The following is a 20,386-nucleotide window of genomic DNA, read 5'->3' as shown; positions in this document are numbered from 1 at the left end:
GACACAGAGTGTTCTCCTAAAGACAATAAAAGCTGCAAAGAATTCCAAACTGGGAAGTGTCGTGATCAGATATGTTTTATAAAGGAAAATTCACATGGAGGACGCATTTGATGTTCTGAATTTTGACACAGGGTTCTTAGTACAGCTCTGGTGCCACAGAGAATAGTTGCATTGTCTTTTTACTTGACAGAGGAAGATAGCTGGCATGTTCCTCCTCAAAGTGTAGGCTTTACACTAAACATCCCCATTTTCTCCATCATTCCTTTGTCATTCTTTCTGGGTCTCCTGATATTCTGGTTGTTGGCTTTTGCATGTGCTCCCTAGTTTGTCAATGTCTCTTCTGAAACACAGTTTCCCCAGCTTAACATAAAAGATAGAAATCACAAAGGACAAGACTGATAGATTTTATCAGATAAATCCAAAACGACTACATGTTTAACAAAAACTACCAGAAGCCAAAATGTGAATCTCTGATTACCTGCATTAGAACCACATTTGGGGCTTTCTGAGATTCAGAGTTCAGAATCCAGACCTCTTTGTTTTCTGTTAGCAGATTTATTGAGATATAATTCACATAGCATACAATTCATACACTAAAATTATAAGATGCATGGTATTTAATTTATTCCAAAGTGGTGCAACCATCACCACTCTATATATTAGAACTTGTATTTATTTATTTATTTTTGAAGCTGATACACAATTAGTTTCAATATACAATATATAGTCTCTTGTGTATAATATGGTGATTAGACAAGTCTATATGTCATGTATGCTATGCTCACAACTGTCAGCTACCATCAGTGTGATTATGATAGCTACTTTGACCTTTTATATCAAATGTTCCATGGACAGCATTCAGGATTTTGCATGAAACTCGCCTGTAGATACCCAACCATGCACACATGCATACCCGCTCCACACCACACACAGATACACACACATACACACCAGGTTATTCTTAGGAAGACTCAAGTTTTACAACAGCTGTTATAAACAATCTTAATGACAAATAAAACTCAGAACAAATATTTATAACATATATAACAGGAAAAGAGGTAATATCTTTAATGCATAAAGATATTATAAGCCAATGAGGAAAATATTAAGCATCCTAATAAAAAATTGGGAAAGGATATGAAAACCCAATTCACAAAAGGAATAAGTATAAACAGGCAACAGAACCTAAGAAAAACAATTATCATCTTCACTACACGTCCACCATCCCTGGTCCTCAATTTTGAAGTAGGAAAGCTCTGCATTCATAGAGCAGCAAAACCTAATCTGACTTGAGCTTATTTGGTGACAAAAAACTGATGAGAAAAAGGCTATTGATGGTTTTTATGCATCCCATTTAGTGTGGATATTCATATGACTCGCTGTAGAACGATGAAGTTCTTTTATTTATAGTTTGCTCTGTTATTCCAGGCCCCCTGAAATGCTTGTATAATGTACTCTTCTGTATTATCTTGCTAAAAGTAAAAAAAAAAAAAAATGCAAATTTTGAGAAAGTTGTCAAGCTAGTGATCACGGATATGTGTAGTTAAAGAAATGTATATCAAAATGAAATACTGTTTTTTTTGCCAATCAAATTGGAAACTATTAATACAAATCCAATTTTCTTGGTTGGTAAGGGGAATGGTCACTTTCCTATACTTATTGTGGAATGATAAACAAAACAAAGCCTAGTGGGAAATTTGGCTAAGCATAGGAGAAGTCATGGAAATGTGTAATCCCTTTAAGTTATCAATTCAACTTCTGGGAATTCATCTCAAGAAAATAATCATTGTATACTGTGCATTGCAGCACCATAAAGAGTAATGAAATGGAAACAAATGTTTCACAACAAATAATCTGTCATATCATGATCATATCACAGATTAAATTATAACACAGTCCCTAAAATAACCTTGTGAAAGTATTTCATGACATAAGAAAATTTTAATAATATTTTGAAGTGAAAAAGCAGGTTACAAAACAATAACAATGCAGAGGATGCTTCTGTTTTGGAAAGTTCACCTGTACTGATGAATTTATCTGGAAGACTGTATTGTAAATAATTTTGTTTCTTCTTTATTCTGGTCTGTGCTTTCCAATTTGTCTTTTGAAGAACTTGTAATGCTTTTGTAATGTAAAAAGCCAATGCATTTTTTTTTAAGATTTTATTTATTTATTCATGAAAGACACAGAGAGAAAGAGGCTGAGACACAGGCAGAGGGAGAAGCAGGCTCCATGCAGGGAGCCTGATGTGGGACTCGATCTTGGGACTCCAGGATCATGCCCTGGGCTGAAGGCAGGCGCTAAACCACTGAGCCACCCAGGGATTCCCAGCCAACGCATTTTTAATGTGATACCCTAACTCAACACAATTCTGATTAAATGTTCTGATCACAGTAAAATAACATAGGGCCATGACTTCTTTTATCCTGCACACTTGTTTTAATAGAGTGCAAGTGGACAACCTAAAAGATGAATTAACAATATATTTATAATTTGGTATAGTGTAAAACTGGGTACCGTATAAGGCATAATCATGATAATGATAATGATGGTAATAGAAACACCAATCGAACACCACAAGAAAGGAAATCTAACGAAATTACAGGCCACCAGAAGCTATGCTGCTAACAACTCTACAGGGAGAAACTTTCCTATGTTTCTCCTTTTCCTTCTATAATTACAGGAATGATTTATGGATGCAAAAACTCTCTGATTTTAAAAAGATAAGAGGAGTCGCAACCTCAAAATAGCAGTTTGAGGTAATATATTTATTTTCCTTCTCTTTCTAAATACTTTTGAATTTACTGACATAATATAAAATGAGGTAGGGAAAGAGGATGTGTAACAACCTCTTGCATGCAGAGAGTTCCACAAATAGCTCCCATATATTGAAATGATTACAGAACACAGCAAAGACAGAGGCTTTCAACTCATTTATAGGACTAACACAACCATCACAGAAATTAGCAGGAAAAAAAGGATATTCGCATCTCTTTCATAAATATGCAAGCAAAATTGAATTCAGCAGTTTATTAAGTAATAATGAACTGCCACAAAGCGGGATATACTCTAGTGATGTCAGAATGGGTCAAGGTAAGAAGCCTATTCTCATAGTTTATTACATTAATAGTTTAAAGTAGAAAACATACTAAAAGGAAGCATGTGATCATCTCCAGCAATGTTGAAAAGCTGCTTTATTTCTATAAGAAATCATCACAAATTCCTGGCTAAAAACTTAGCAGGTTCTTTTCTTAATGTGTTAGACATCAAAAGCAGAAATGATACTTAATGGTCAAACAAAAGGGTAAGGAAAAAAAAAACCCTAAAACTTCAATAATAAAACAGGTCAATCCATAAACTGGATGTTCATAAAGAAGTTTTAATATTCATCAAGGATCTAGCAGGAGGAAATAAGCTCAACTTAACTAAAAATGAAAAATTAAAGACCAATAAGATATTTCTTTAAATATTTTTTTTCATTTATTGGAGGCGGGGGGGGGGGGGCAGAGAGACAAGCAAACTCCCTGCTGAGTGCAGACCCAGAGGTGGGTCTCGATTCCAGAACCCTGAGATCATTACCCAGCCAAAGGCAGACACTTAACCAACTGAACCACCCAGGCACCCCAACCAATAAGAGATTTTTGACTGTTGGGCTAGAAAAGAGGTAAAAGGTCAATAATAGCCCATGTCAGCAAAGATGTAGAGGAAGTTGAATGTATTAGTTACCCATGACTGCTGTAACAAATTACCACCAACTTAGAGTTTTAGACTCCAAATTTATGCTCTCAGTTCTAGGGGTCAGATGTTCAAAATGGGTCTCACTGAGCTAAAATCAAGGGGTTGGCAGGGTGGCTGGATTCCTTCTGGAGGCTCAAAGAGAGAGTGTTTTGTGATTCTAGATGTCACCTGCACTTCTTAACTTTTGGCCCTCTTGGTCTACCTTCAAAGCCAGCCTTCTCATGCTGCCACCTCTTGTCCTCCTCTGCCTCTCTCTTCCTCTCTTCAAGATCCTTGTAATTACATTGGGTCCTCCTGGAAATTTCAGGATAATCTCCATATTTTAGGGTCAGCTGACTAGCAACCTTAATTTCCCTTTGCCATGTAACTTTACTTGTCTGCAGGTTCCAGCGATTCAGATGTGGATGTTTTGTGGGGGATATTTTGTTCATTCTCCCTACCACACCAGGTATCTTCAGTCACTGTCGGTGATGTATATACAGTTACAACCTGGCAGGTTGACACTAAAATGTCCCTGTAGGGGGACACATGAGTGGCTCAGTGGTTGAGCATTTGTTTTCAGCCCAGGTTGTGATGCCGGGGTCCTGGGATTGAGGACCACATCAGGGTACCCGCAAGGAGCCTGCTTCTCCCTCTCCCTGTGTCTCTGCTTCTCTCTGTGTGTCTCTCATGAATAAATAGTAAAATCTTTTTTTAAAAAAGTCCCTGTAAGTTACTGTGCATCATGGGACAGTAGTTGTACACCAATTAGATTGGAAGGTTCCTTTTTATATAGCATAGCTTGAAAACATATTTCAAAAGAAAGAATATTTACACTGGCTCTTGCCCCTCAAGTTTGGTGGTGATGATCTACTCTTTCTGACCTCATAAGCAAGTTACAGTCTATTCAGAGATGGGAATAGTTTTCTAAAACATTCAAAAACATATTGGATTTATTTATTCTATTTTTCATAAAATTTATTCATATTTATTCTAGCCGAGAGATGAGGGATCAGAAAGCCATTTTCACATCAAGATGAAGCCTTCCATGAATCTGAACAGAAAGAGTGAGGGTGCCTAAACACGCCAGATCTCTGGGAATCAATGATTTTTAAAAGTTCCATTATTCATTTAAATATTTGCCTCATTGGGTCAATCTCACAAAATACACATTGAATTGAGAATCCTGGAGGTCAAATAGAAAATGTTTCAGAGCTACTAACTATGCAAACGCAGACTGAACGCCTGGACCATGCGAAAGAGTGATAACTTCAGTGCCTTCTCTATGACAAGCCTTGTCTGATATAAATCACTCATTTTATTCTAATCACATTATGCTCTTGTTATAGTTCATTATCTTCCCAGGTCATATGGCTCGAGATTGTAGAAAATCTCATTTTGTGATAGTCCCTGTTTCCAGTTTTTTCACTTACATTGTTAAGCCCTACAAATATTCTTCCTGTCTTCAGCAAAAGAAACTATAACTTTTTATTATTTTAGTATAAAGACACAGTAAATACATACCTAAAGGCACATTTGCTACTAGGCTTGAGCCCTTGAGTGATTCTATATGAAGACATGTAATGCAGAAGTGTCATTAATATTGAGTAGTTTGCATTTGAAAAGAGATGGTTGTTATTTTTATAAATTAATAAAGCATTGCAGATTCTATAGGACTGAATTTAAGATTATTGGCTTTTAAAAAGTTTTGATTATTCAGTCTTCCCCATAATAATAGAATCGTTTACTCCTAACATGAAGTCAGTGATTACAGTCCTCTGTTTCTCCTTTAAGAAGGAAGCACTTCTGATGGGAGTCATCATCTCTCTTAGTAGGTGGTGACAAGGGAAGCCAAAGCTCTGTTGTAATATTTTTACTTTGTTCTTTCTTCCAGGTAGTTAAGAAAAATACATCATGGTCTGCCATGCTCAGAATTTCTTCCTCATGACTTGGCAATCAGAATTTTCTTATCCCATTTCACAGTATAGGGAGGAGGAATCATAGCCCCAAGTTTTACCACCCTTTGAACCTCCTTGGCATCTGTCCATAAGAGGCACACTAATGCAGTCAAGGAGACACCAGTTTCAATTGGAAGAGTTTACTTTTTTTTTTAAGATTTTATTTATTTATCCATGAGACACACATAGAGAGAGGCAGAGACACAGGTAGAGAGAGAAGCAGGCTCCCCTCCCAGAGCCCGATGTGGGACTCGATCCCAGGACCCTGGGACCATGACCTGAGCTAAAGGCAGATGCTCAACCAGAGAGCCACCCCGGGGTCCCTGGAAGAGTTTACTTGAGCAAAAACTAGGCTCAAGGAAAAGCTAGAACATACAAGAGTCAGAACAAAATTCTACCCTGGGTCTGTGATGCTTGTGCTTTACAAAGTATAAAGAAAATTGAATTTCATGATAAAATTTCTGGAGCCTATACCAAATTCATTTCATACATTTTGTAATGTCAACAGGACCTTAATAAGTCCTCTAAAAAACAAACTTTGCAATGTCTGATTGGTATGAATATGATTCTCACATAGAACATTTTTAATAAGTAGCTCATATAGGTACATGGACCCCATAGCCTAAAAAATGAAATTGCTCCCATCTGGGAATATTATAAAATCTTCCATGTAAAATATGATTGTGGAGTCCCAGTGATTTGTCAGGTACTGGTCTCGGTGCTGGCCTAAGTTTAATCAACATCTGTTGAATATTCTCTGTATTTGACTTGAACTTTCCAAGTCTTACAATTTTTCAGTGAGATGGTTATATATCTGCAAACAAACAAATGCAATGCAGCAGGAGAATAACCATAATGGACATTGATAAACATTGTTACGAATGTATAAGAAAAGAAGCACTTAAGTTTGTCTGAAAGAGGAAGCTGAGGCTTCATAGAGAGGGTAGCATTTAGGCTAGAGGCTGAGTGATGGCCAAGGAGAGCCAACACATGCACTGACGAGAAACCCAATTACTGCCAGTGCAAACGCCTACACCATGAAGAAAGGCATTATGACTTTAACCAACAGGTATTTCATTTTTTTTATTTTTATTTTTTAAATTTTTATTTATTTATGATAGTCAGAGAGAGAGAGAGAAAGAGAGAGAGAGAGGCAGGGACATAGGCAGAGGGAGAAGCAGGCTCCACGCACCGGGAGCCCGACGTGGGATTCGATCCCGGGTCTCCAGGATCGCGCCCTGGGCCAAGGGCAGGCACTAAACCGCTGCACCACCCAGGGATCTCCCAACAGGTATTTCAAATTTTAATGGAGTATAAGACATAAGGGGTAGGTGTAGAGAAGGGAAGGGAAGACGATGGCCAGGAAGAGGCTGGTGGCTAGCCATGGGCTGGATAACAGCATGGCTAGTGTGGCACACAAAGGACTTTCTCTCTGAAGAATTTTGAGGATTAGATTTGTATATTATAAGAATTACTCTGGACAAATGAGGTAAGACTAAAAGAAGAGAAAAGGTATTATAGTCATATAAGTAAAAGCTGATGGTAACCTGAACCAGGTAGAAGCTATTAGGGTCTAAAGGAGGAACAGACTCAAGAGACACTTAGCAAGAAGAATGTATAAGCCTGACAATTGACTGCTAGACAGATGAGAGAGAGAGAAATCTTGGATATGTCCCAGGTTTTTGGCTTGAGTGACCAAGGGCATAAAAGTCATGACAAGCTGGTTTTAAACATGGTGAACCAGAGAAGCCCATGGACCATCTAGGCAGAGACAGCCAGTTGGCAGTTAAATATCCAGGTATGAAATTCAGCAGAGGCATTTGGACTTGAGAAAGATTAGCCTATAAGGAGGACTTGAAGTCATGATAGTGGAAGAAAAGATAAAGGAGAACAGGGCAGACCCTTAGGGGATACTGATATTTAAAGGGGAGTTAGAGGAAGCGGGGGGTTGACAAATCAGATTGAAAAGAAAGAGATACATAGTTTGGTTTTGAGCTAGTAAAGAACTAGAATGGTAAGAAGTAGTAATAAGATCAAGTGAATGCTTCCACCAGACTTTATTCCACACACACAATCATTACATGTAAGGACCCACTAATTTTCATAACTGTGTAATCAGAATGTACCTTGGCCTCCACGACCTTGTCCTTCCCCTGATTCGCACCCAGAAACCCATCTTCAATTAAAAGAGGAGGATAGGACTGAAGGCAAATAATGCCAAAAAGACTGGATAATTTTTTTTAAGCTGACATTTTCTTAGGAAGTTGGATGTAGAATATAATGTTGCATATGATAGAGCAAAACTTCTCAAAAAACACCTGTCTCTCAAGTTCTATTAGCTGTGGCAGCTGTCACCTTTGTGTCTTCTCTCTTTTTTCTCCCCATTACATACATTGGACAGTATGTCCAATTTCATGGGCAGGTATCTCTCCTAGGTCCCTGAGTTTTTTTCATTTTGCATACAGATCTATCATTCTATTCATTTAAAAACAAAACAAAACAAAAGGACGGGTTGCCTGGATGGCTCAGATGGTTAAGTGTCTGCCTTCGGCTTAGGTCATGATCCCAAGGTCCTGAGATTGAGCTCCACACTGGGCTCCCTGGTCAGTGGGAAGCCTGCTTCTCCCTCTCCTTCTGCTGCTCTCCCTCTCTTTCTGTCAAATAAATAAATAAAATCTAAAAAAAAAAAAAAAGAACATTTCTTGGCACCATTTTCAGAAGGCTCAGGCAGGAATGACAAGGTTTATAAATAACTGATTTTAATTTTTTCCCAGACACATATTTGTTATAAGACAGAGACCTATATTCCTCTTTGGTGCCATGCTATTCTTATATTTTAGATCTTATTCAACTTGCAAATAAATGTTCAGTACTCGGCTACTGAAATCTAACAGAGATTGAATAAGTGATAAGTATCTCAGACATAAATACATTTTTCTGCAAAGAAATATTTATAAAATATATTTCCATCAAAAAATAGACAAAAATGCACCGGGTACATATTTGGTTTTAATTGTTCAGCTTTTCACAATATGCACCACAGGAATGATGTGGTTTTATAGGCAAAATGCATGATTCTGAACAACTCCCCATACTTCATCAAATGTAATAAATTCCAAGTACCATCTGGCAATTGGTAATTTTCTTGGGGTTCTTTAATGTATAACCATCTGAATCAAAGTAATAGCAAACATTCACTTATTACCGGCGTATTACCTTAGAATAGTGAGTTTCAGAGAAATTGCACTTGGGCTAAATAAAGATTCATATTCACAAATCAAATTCCCCCATGATTCTGATACCGCTAGATCTAAAAGGAAGACCCAAAAATCTGCATTGTTAACCAGCACACAGTGGATTGTAATGCATGGCCACAAGAATCATCTGTAATGCCAAGGAATTCCCAGGTACCGCTGCACACTTACTAACCAGAAACTTCTGAGAAGGCTCCTATAGAGAGAGAATTCACAGTTTTGTAGGAGTATTGGTGATTCTTCTGGTCAGGTAAGGAAGGGAATCGCCCCTTTAGTGTATATCTTTATTAGCAGATTATGGCTGAAGTGCATTACTCAGACTCCATTATCACGTTATTATAGTTCTCCTTAGCTAAAATCAAAAGAACCTTGAATGATTCATTGTAATTCAAAGCAAAACTCTTGACACTTTTTCCCACTAAATTAATTTGTTTTCTTCTATCCAAATAATGTAATTTAGATATATGAAAATATCATACTTCAACTGCATTTTTAATTTAACTGTCATAAAAATCCTGTAATGTGGGTCATGAAAACTGTCATGCTATAGATGAGAGTATGGATTCCTAGAGATGAAGTGACTTAACCTCGGTTCCACTGCCATTAAGAAATAGAGTTTTGGTTCTAGTCTATGGCAAAAGTGTTCCCATCATTCACTCAGCATCCTGCCACCTATAAAGGGCTTCTTTGTGGTCATTGCATATATTATTTAATTTCATATACACAACAATTCTACAAGGTAAAGGAAAAATATGGGCTTTGGAGTCAGACAGTACTGTTTTTCTATCTTTATTATGCTGAATCCAGACTCCATACTGTGGAAAACTATTATTTTCCTCATTTTAAAAATTAAAGATAAGAATATCAATCTTGTAGAGAGGTTGATAAGATTAAATAATACACAGTGTATCTAAGCATCCAGGGCAGTACTCAGCATATACTAAGTGCTCAATGATTAATAGCCTTTTATTTTTATTTTCTGTTTCCATCTCTCCTTCCATCTTGCCTTCTTTTTAGTTCAGTGTGTTTCCAGTAAAGCACACTGCCCTTCCTAGTAGCTTGTTCTCATTTCTACCATGGAAGATTCTATGGTCTTCTAGTAATGGACCCAATCCTTAGTTTAACGTACACAGGGCCAGACTTTGAGCCACTTGTCACACATTTCCCCAAAGCTCCTGTTGCTTGTCCCACTCCAGAGTGAATCAGCCTCTCAAAAACTACCTGTCAGGGTAGTGAGTTAGGATTTGGAAGACCTAGGATCTAGAATGGGCCCAGCCACTGACTCACAGTGACCTCAAGCAAATTACAAAATCTTTCTCGGCTTCAGTTGTAAAATCAGGATGTGATCATATGACCCAAAATTGTCCTCCTATTCTAAAATTCTGTGATTCTGAAATAGTACTAAACTTATCTGTCTAAAAATAGCTGCTCTTCCTTTCTTATTTTAGGCATCAGTTTAAAATGAATGTTCTGGCTTCCATGATTTCTCACTGCCTGCAACATTTCTTTTTTAACTTGTTCTTCAGCTTTATCATTGTATCTTAACCACTTAATACAAGAGCTCATGGAAATATCTCCTATTCCTGATATTCCATTATGAATAGCTACAAAGTGGGGCACCTGGCTGGTGCAGTCCATTAAGCATCTGACTCTTGATTTTGGCTCAGGTCATGATCTCAGGGTTATGAGACTGAGTGCTGCACTCAGTGCAGAATCTGCTTGGAGCTCTCCCCCTCTCCTTCTGCCCCTCTACTCTCTCCATCTCAAAAAATAAGTAAATATTTTAGAAAAATAGACTTGGTACAAAGTATTAGCCCATCTCATCTGGGAACGGGATATTTGGCATGAATGTCTGTTGGTTGGGCTTATATTTAGCATCACCTATACAATTCTGACCTGAGGAATAACCACTCTGACTTAAAAACTACCCCGGAGGTGCTGGGAACCTGATAAAATGGTGGAATGTGTCTTCCACGTTGCACTTTTTTTTTCATATACAAGTGGTGCAATGACAAGTGGTAACTGCTACACATGACTTCCAGGGCCAACCATGATCCACACACAGAGCTTGGGGTAAAGGTTAGGGCAGGAACATTCTTTCAAGGTGATGATTAGGTACTAATAATTCCATGGCACCTGAAAACAATGGTATACCCAGTAGAAAAATATAAGTTTGAAGGAGTTATATCTTGCTAACCTCCACATAGCTTTGAAAAAATTACTGCTCATGTGCAACAGTATAGAATTTATCTTTTGCCAGTTTTCTAATCATGTTCTAGCTCTCTTTAAAAAAATACCTCAGGGACTGAAGCATTTAAATTGGGATGAAACTTGAATGTCTCTATTTTCCACTTGCTTAACCAAATCTTATAATTCCTTCAAGCTACATTCTTCTCACATTATCCTTAAAGACTTGAGTGATCTCTCCCACTCACAATAATCTCTCATAGAAATTACTGTCTGTTTCAAAACTGTGATCTATATCATATGTTAACCAGACTATTAGTTTCATTTTCAAGTGAGTGCGTTTGTCACTACAGTACCCATGACTGGATCCTAAAATTTGTCTGCCTGGTAATCCCTGTGCTTCCAGCTTACCTGTTACCTTCTGCCATATTTTCTTGATACCATAGGTCACCTGCCAAGACTTGTTCTCTGGCACCTCCTGCAGACTGCCCACTTGGCTGGATTCCCTCATGCTGTGTAGACATGACTTACCGTAAGAAGTCTATCAACTCTTTGGAGGCTAGTCACTGGGACTACTAATAAATAGTATATTAAGATTCCCTTCCATGATATTCCTTGAAAAGTCTGTCTTTCCACTAGATCAGATGATGTCAGAAGTACAAAATAGTGACAGTAAATAAGACAAAGATTCAACCTTTTAGGCATATATGAAGAGAGCAGGCATTTATGGTTAATCCAGGTATTACTTAATATTTAATCCCTTATTCCATGGCATAACTTGAGACCTATTACAGAAATTACCATTCCTGTGTTTTCAAGTCGGAGTGTAACCTTTGTGTAAGAAAAATGAAGATGTGAAACAATTCTGAAGAAGAGTTTAAAATATTTTGAAAAAGTTATATGAAGTATTCACAAAGCTGAAGGACATGTTAAAACTGGCAGCTAGACATTTAAACAGCCCTTTATTTCTAAGTAGCCTATAAACAAAATCAGTCAGAACAACTTATCCAGAAAATATATGCCAACTTGTCAAAACACCGTAGCTATTTAATTAAAATAGGTTCATGCTTGTTGCTCTGCCCTATGTTCTAAAGTGATTGATTCCACTTTCAACAGCTATGACCTCAAAAGAAGTGCCCTACTGAAGTCAGGTGATTAGAGTTTTAAAATAAGGTCTACCAAAAGTCATAATGTCTTTTTTTTTTTTAACTCGTCCATCTACTTCTGAGAACTATGCATGAAACTAAAAAAACATTTTGGATGTTACAAAGTGAAATGTTTGTAGGATGCAATTTTCATAATTATTTTTTCAGTGCATTAGGAACTACTTTTCAGGAAATATCACCTTTCTCTAAGTGCTTTTCAACTAGACCAAAGAGCCCTTTTTAACACTTAACTGAGCAATTCATTCCGATTTTTATTTGGATATTTAATTATAATAAAATCATAATTCAGTGAAAATGACCTAATTCAATATTATTGATGGCTCATTCTCCTGTTGTTGGTAAACATTTTGCTTCTTGAAAAATCTCATGTTATTTGGCTTTTCTGAAATAATGCTGTGATCACTCAGTTATTTATTCTTTCATTCAGCAAATATTTATGGTAAAACTGTAATGCAGTGAACATGAGCTAGCTGAGAGAATGAAAAAATTGAAAAAGCATGCCTTCGTTCCTTGAGGAGCTCACATGTTACAGGAATTATGTAGGTACATAGGTATGAAGGTACTAGGAAGGTATGTAGATAAATTACAAGAAAAAGAAGTGTTGAAAAGATGTACCAACAGTGTGAGGATTCACCAAAATATAATCCTTGAAGCTATCTTCCTCTTTTCTAGAAAACTTCTTTCATCTCCTTGAAGCATATAAAGATATTACACTTTAAATTAGTATTTTATATTAGTATCTATTTATGTACATAAAGCTAAGATATACACACACAGAAGATGATGAGAGAAACCTTCTAGGGGAGAGGAAGCTAAAGAGAAGACATTCAAGGCAAAACCTTTCTATATTTAACTATAAAGTCATTTCATAAAGAAATTTATCTTCTCACAGTTTCCTCTGCCCCCTGAGCACTTTTGTTCAGCAGATGCTATCTTGATGCTAGACTACACTGATCCAGGTGTAAAACTCAACAGCTTTTAATATTCCGTACACTAATTCCTAGAGTTCAGTTGTGTAAAACATTCAGGAGAGACAAAGAATGCGTGGAAACTAAACGACAGATAGAACTTCATCAGTTTCCATGGTCATAACCACTGTTTAATCTGTCCAGTCTCCACCTATCCATCCACACTGGAGAATTTTACTGGCTCCTCAAGTCATACACCATCTTTCTGGTTCCACACCTCTCCTCCTCCTCCCCATCTTCCCTTCCCAATATCCATCCCTCAACTCCTCCTTCTCTTCCTTTCTCTTTCTTCTCTCATTCTCTTTCTTCCTATCTAGTTAAAAAGGACAGAATTTTTGTTATCTTATGAACAGAACATCCCTTTATTTTAAAGCCTTCATAACATCAATTAGATCCTAGGAGGGTAGGGGAGATGAATTTTAAAAGGGGCAAAGACAGGAATATATGCTTTTTACCTGAATAAAAAAATTCTTCTAAGGACAACTTTCCTAAAATGCCTTTACTTTTCTATTCCTATTTATTCTACTAAATTATGAATTAAATCCTTTGTTATTACAAACCCATGTGGACTGTATCATTGATATTTGATTTCCTTTCCCACTGTCCTGTGTCTCCAGTACCTGATGTGATGCACACTAGGAATAAATTTGTAAATGTTTTGTTTTGCTTTTTTTATGTCACATTCTTTATCACTTAGTATTTTTTCCAACTTTATTGAGGTAAAATTGAATATAGTTATAATTATAATATAGTTAATTTGTACAACATCATGATTTAATATATATATACACATTGTGAAATGAATCTCACAATCAAGTTAACCAACATAACCATTACCCCATGTAGTTACTTTTTTATGAAAATGCTTATAATTTATCCTCTTAGCAAATTGCAAGTACACAAGACAGTATTTTTACCTATAGTCATCATGTTGTACATTATTACATCCTCTGAACTTATTCATCTTATAACTGAAAGTTTGTACCTTTTTGCCAACCTCTCCCTATTTTCTTCAACATCTGGCAACTCCCATTCTACTCTTTGTTTCTATGAGTTTGGCTATTTTTTTTTATTTGAATATAGCTGACACACAATGTTACATTACTTTCGCGAACACAACATAGTGATTCAACAACTCTACATTACACTATGCTTTTCACAAGTATAGCTACCATCTGTCACCATACGATGTTATTACAATATTACAATGATCATATTACCTATGCTGTACTTTTTATTCCTGTTACTTATTCATTCTATAACTAGAAGGCTGTATCTCTCACTCTCCTTTACCAATTTTGTCCATCCCCAACCTTCTCCTTTCTGACAACCATCAGTTTGTTCTCTGTATTTATAGGTTTAATTCTACTTTTTGTTTTTCTTTTCCTTTGTTTTGTTTATTAGATTCCACATATAAAACGCAACCGTATGGTATTTGTCTTTCTCAGACTTATTTCACTTAGCATGATACCCTTTAGGTCTATTCATGATGTTGCAAATGGCAAGGTCTCATCTGTTTTCATGGCTGAGTAATAGTCCATATACACACCACACCTTCTTTATCTATCATCTATGGATGGACACTTGAGGTGCTTCCATATCTTAGATATTGGAAATAATCTGTAATAAACAGAGTTATATATATCTTTTCAAACTAGCATTTTCATTTTCTTTGCATAAATATCTAGTATTGGAATTATTGGATCATATGGTATTTCTATGGTTATTTCAATAACCATCATGGAAATGTAAATAAAAATCATAGAAAGATATCACTTATACATGTCAGAATGGCTAAAATAAAAAAAAAGAAGGAATAACAAGTATCAGCGAGGATGTGAAGAAAAAGGAACTCTCATGTACTGTCAATAGGAATGTGAATCGGTATAACCACTGTAGAAAACAGTGTGGAGGTTCCTCAACAAGTCAAAAATAGAATTCATAAATGTTTTCTGAATTTAATGGATCAAAACAAAGTTTTTATTGTGATGATTATGATACTCCTCCCAGCTGGAGAAAATTGTCTTGTTTATTGTTTTGCCTTTTCAAATTCTAGCTGCCGGCCCTTCTACTCTCATCTCTATTTGAAGTTTTGTCCTACTATTCTGTCTACAATGATCTCTGTTTTGAACAGGTGGACTCCTAGAACACTTTTTTTTCCTTTGATTATAATACATTATCTTTTTAACTCTTATATAATTTAGATATATCTTTTCTTCAATCTAACAAGAGACGAATGGGTGGGATGTAACTGCAAATTAAGTACTTATGCAATGAGCTAAAGGAATATAAAAATCAAATGGTAAAATTATAAATATTAAACAGAAATTTAGATAAGATTTCCTCAGAAAGAAGTGTTTTTATAATTTACTTCTCATGGTCTGTAGAAATGTGTGATTTATCTGAGTCACATGTTATATTTTATTGGCGTCCATTTATGCTTTAGTTCTAGTGACTTTAGTAGAACTACAGAAAAATGTGATATGACAAATGACTTTTATGATAAATGTAGAAAAATCCTATTTAATATTCATAAAAATAATTATACTTTCTCTAAAAGTTTTCAGAATTGACCTACTAATTTTATTAATATAAAATCTTTACAGGAGTAATGCCATATTCTAAAGGTTTCTTTTCTTTCCTTTTCTTTTTCTTACTAAACATTAAAATATCTTTTGATAGTATAAGTTGAATTTTTCTAGTATTAGAAAAGTCTAAGGTCAATTGCTTTTAAATCACTTAAATGAGTCCAATGAGAGAAAATCTTCTAATAAAACTGTTCCCTCCATTCCCACTAATTTTGCTATTTTTCTATTTTCTTTTGTCTGAAATATGTGATTCTGGAATGAATTAGATCACAGTTTACTTAGTTTTGGACTTGTCAGGACATTTGTACTATATGTTTTTAAATGTCTTGAATATATAAGCCTTCCAAGGCTCTACATCCTAAAATTCACTCTCTTCCTTAAACTCACATACACTAGTTCCTGAAATTTCAACATGATGCTCCCAAAGGGGGGCAGAGTTTGCATGAGACGCAGTGCTCAAATGTCATTTCTTTATCCTCATCAAGCAGCCATACTGCTGCCCATGTAAGGCTCTCTGTTAGGGAGACTCCAGGGATATACAATCATAAGCTATGGTTCCTGCTCCATAGAGTATGAAAAAAGTGAAATGGTGATTTGTAGTCCAGGTAAAAAGTGCTTCAGGAGTTCCATGGAGGAAGTGATTATATGGTTTTCATGAGAGGGAATTGGAATAGTCCTCAGTGGTAGGGTCTGGATGAGCAGAGCAAAAAGAGACACATCTGGGGAGAAAAAGATGCTTCCAGATATCTTGGAATAAGTGTGCTGTAGTCAAGGGCCACACAACCAGTCCTTTGGTCTGGGGTAGAGCTAGAGCATAAAAACATGTAAGAAACAAAAACCCAGGGCCAGAATGTGGAAAGCACTGAAAGCACACTCTTAGAATCTGGACTTTATTCTTGGACAACGAGGAGCCACTTTGGCTAAGAGGCAAGTACAACATGGCATTTCAGATTGGAAGTTTATGAGGCTGAGCCTTATAGTGTGTATGGGACAAGGGGACATCTGGAAGCAGAAGGTTCTATATAGGAGATTATTTAACAATAATATAGAGGAGAGTCAAAACTGAATAGAAGTAGAGAAATAAGAAGGAAGGATTAAGCTACAAGAGACATAGCAAAAGAGAAATCCACAGGCCTGCCTGGCTGACTCAGCACTGGAGGAGAGAGAAAAAGAATTAAGAGCCCTCTTTCTTGGGCTTCTTTTTGGACTCTTCTTCATATCAGACATCAATTAATTTGACTTTGGAGGCCCAACATCTCCCTGCTTTTCTGTGGACTCACACCTCATCATTTCACAGATGGGGTGCAATCTAATTCTTGCAATCCCTTCCCCAGGAATCTGGAATTAAACCTAACAACTAGAGAACAGTCTCCCTCTGAAGTGTTGGCTATGGCCATTTTCTTCCATGTGAACTGGGATGCTGAAAATGCTGCTTTGCAGTAAGAGAGGAAAGGAAACAGGAGTTAAAAAAAAAAAAAAGATGAGAGATGGAGTATAAAAGCTAGGTCTGGGTTCCCTGGTACTCTTTGGTCTCTGCTTTCATGTGTCCCTAAAATGTACTGTCATTCCTTCTCTTTCATAAGACATTCGTATACTGCAGTAATACATGCCCCCTTTGATAAAGCTAGCTTGGCGGGGTTATTATTACTTGTAGCCAAAATGGTCCAAACGGATATATTCCCCAGCATGAACTCTCCATATTCAATCAACTGGGGGTCTGGCCACTCTCTGAACACTTCAGCACTTTACTGACTCCACATTTTCATGTCATTTCCTTCATCTATAATGCCTTCCCCTTCCCAGTCTTGCTGACTCTGCCTACATAAATCTTGACTATCCTTCCTTTCTTCTATCCCTCCTTATTAAGTACTTTTTGAGCGAGTCCATAATACCTGTAAATTGTAATGTTATATTTTCCTCCTTCAAATCCCTGATTTTTGTGACCTTATTAGAACAATAATTAAAATGTTATAAAAGAGGGTAGAAGGTGATGGATAGTGGTACAAAATCAAAAAATTTATGCTCTCATATATACAAATTAAAAAAAAAAAAAGACAATGGTCTACTCGGCTACTGATACCTTTGATTCTATGATGGGTTCAAAGAGGTATAGTAGGCCATTTGGCCAAAGCAGATATTTTACATAAGGAAGTAATCATTTAGGAGTATTAGATGAAAGAAGACAAAAACAGCCTCTAAACAAGTAATGCATAACACATTATTGCATTAGTGTTACAAATTTGATTTTATAAATATCCAGAGGAGGCAAATAAGAGACAGATATGGAACCCACCAGTGCTTTCTTACTTTCTCCACTGTGCTAAACTAGCCACAGAAAAAAAAAAAGAAACACATCAATTTTTAGATGAGACATTCAATTTTATATAATTTTTAAAATTGATATCATGTTTTATATTGTTATCCACTGAAATAGCAATATAGTCTAGAAATCATCTTGAACCTAATGCCTGAGCTATATTACATAGCCAAAAAACCCCAAAACAAAACATAAAAAAACACCAAGCCATTATTCTCTTTTAAGATACTACAGAATATCACTTTTAAAGGCCATTCTTTGCCTCTAGAAATGAGAAAACTGAGCTGCTATCTTGTGAAATCTCACATAAATTTGGAACAAAATGGTGTTTACCTTCCCTTCAGCAATTGAGGCCTTTGTTCTGGTAACTTCTAATGCCTCAGGAGGGGAAAACCCAAAATTGCCTTCTAAAACCGATAAGAAATGTCTAGCAAATGAATGGACATTTAATGAGCAACATAAAGTGCCAAGAAATAGTTAATGTTTCTTTTGGCCTTTCATACAAAGGAATATTCCTCCATTTTTGGATCCTAAGACCCCCAAACCATTCACAGCAGATTACATGAGTAGCACTGGTTAGTGGAATGCTATTGTACCAATAGTCTGTTGCTGAGCACGGCAGAAATATTGTTTACATGAAAATGGAATGATCTCTAGTGAGTACTGAAAGAAAGTGATAATTTCCATAACCAGAAAAAGCATTTTTACATCATTCTATTTCCACTGCTATAAAACCCTGACTTGCTTCGGCAATTGCTTATCCGTGTTTTGCTGGCTTTATATCATCCTCATCTCTGCAGCTTTTCATTTACTAAATGACAGGGGTTTTTGTTGTTGTTTTGCCTTGTTTAGAAGCGTTGGCGGAAAACACCACCATGCTGTATGGTTACTCAGGGCCCACCTTGCAATGTTCATACAATGAATTTTTGGTGCTCCTTTCATAAAAGCCCGGTTGGCATATCCTCCCAGTAAAACTGCTGAAAGTAGGATCAGAGAAGACCCTACAGATAGCAACTGTAAACTGTGCACTTCTCTAGCTTAATGGAGCCTTTCACTGCACACACAGTGTTTGTTATACTGGAACAAAGCATAGAGCTGCTTTAGTGATCGAAGGGAAATACAAAAACACTTACCTGCATTACAATAAGGAGGTCAAAGACCAAGATGAAAGAAGCCAGGAATGCTCTGGAAACTTCATCACTGGGCAAAAACCCCCGATTCAGCTTGTCCCAGCTGATCCAGTCAGTTGTAATGACAAGTACAACCACAGAAGTCAGAGTAAAGAGAACCGTCCTGCAAGGAACCAGATGTTCATTAAAGAACATTAGATATAATCATAGAGACAGTGAAGAGTAGATGTTATCTACGCTGTATTAAATGTCCACCCTTTGCCAAGGCATATTTACCAAAATGAAGATGAACAAAGAAGCAAATGAAGTGCTTTCTTCCAGGAGCAATTAACAAACGGTAGGATAGCATCCATCCCAAGATTTTCCCTTACAAACATTAAGATAATGATTATAGAACAAATAATTAACAATAAAAATATTACAAATGGCCTTGGCTAGTGCAATATGTGTCCCAAAGAGAGCATTAGCACGTAGCTCTCATTACATGTACATCATTTACTGAGGGTAGTAGACGTGTATTTGTAGGAGCACAGGAGATGGTGAATGATGAACAAATCTTCGGATTCTATTAGTGTCCTATAAAAGAGAGGGATAGTTAGACCAATCCCCTCATCATCCTCATAGCCTGAGGAGCTCCATGGAAGAACCATCTCTACACACCAACAGTGTAGCCATTTCACCTCATATGATTTGTGTCATAGATGGCCTGTGGCGTAGATCACACCATGTTTGATTACCCATTCCTTCTTATAAGATAGATGCTAGGGGCCTGAGCTTACCTCTTATCTTTGTCACCCCTATAAAATCCTTCATAATTACATCAGATGGAATTCAATGAATATTTGTAGAAATAGTAACAATTGAGCTTTACATAAAAATCAAGAGTCCTTAAATTAGCCTTTAACACTGACAAAATAAATCTGTAATGTAGGCAGCAAAAATTTAATCTACCAGAGAATTGTCTATACTGTAGTTAAGCCTCTGCTTTCAGAGTTATATTGGTATCTGGATATTGTTTTGAATTGTAAAAAGAAGTCTAAAGCTATGCCACCCTGAATGTACCTGATCTTGCCTAAACTGTAAAAAGGAAAATAAATAAGA

General features: G+C 36.5%; 1 protein-coding gene across 2 annotated transcripts in view; it reads right to left on the bottom strand.

Moving 5' to 3' along the window:
• The window catches only part of TMEM117 (transmembrane protein 117), a 467,289-nt gene that overhangs the window by 63,222 nt on the left and 383,681 nt on the right, over positions 1-20,386 (bottom strand). For both annotated transcript variants that reach the window (XM_041736431.1, XM_041736432.1), the window contains one exon: positions 19,289-19,448. In XM_041736431.1, coding sequence (XP_041592365.1) covers positions 19,289-19,448 — 160 coding nt within the window. The remainder of the gene's footprint in view (positions 1-19,288; positions 19,449-20,386) is intronic.

Source organism: Vulpes lagopus, chromosome 21, assembly GCF_018345385.1.
Source record: "Vulpes lagopus strain Blue_001 chromosome 21, ASM1834538v1, whole genome shotgun sequence".
Taxonomy (NCBI): domain Eukaryota; kingdom Metazoa; phylum Chordata; class Mammalia; order Carnivora; family Canidae; genus Vulpes; species Vulpes lagopus.
This window is presented reverse-complemented; position numbering and strand designations above follow the sequence as displayed.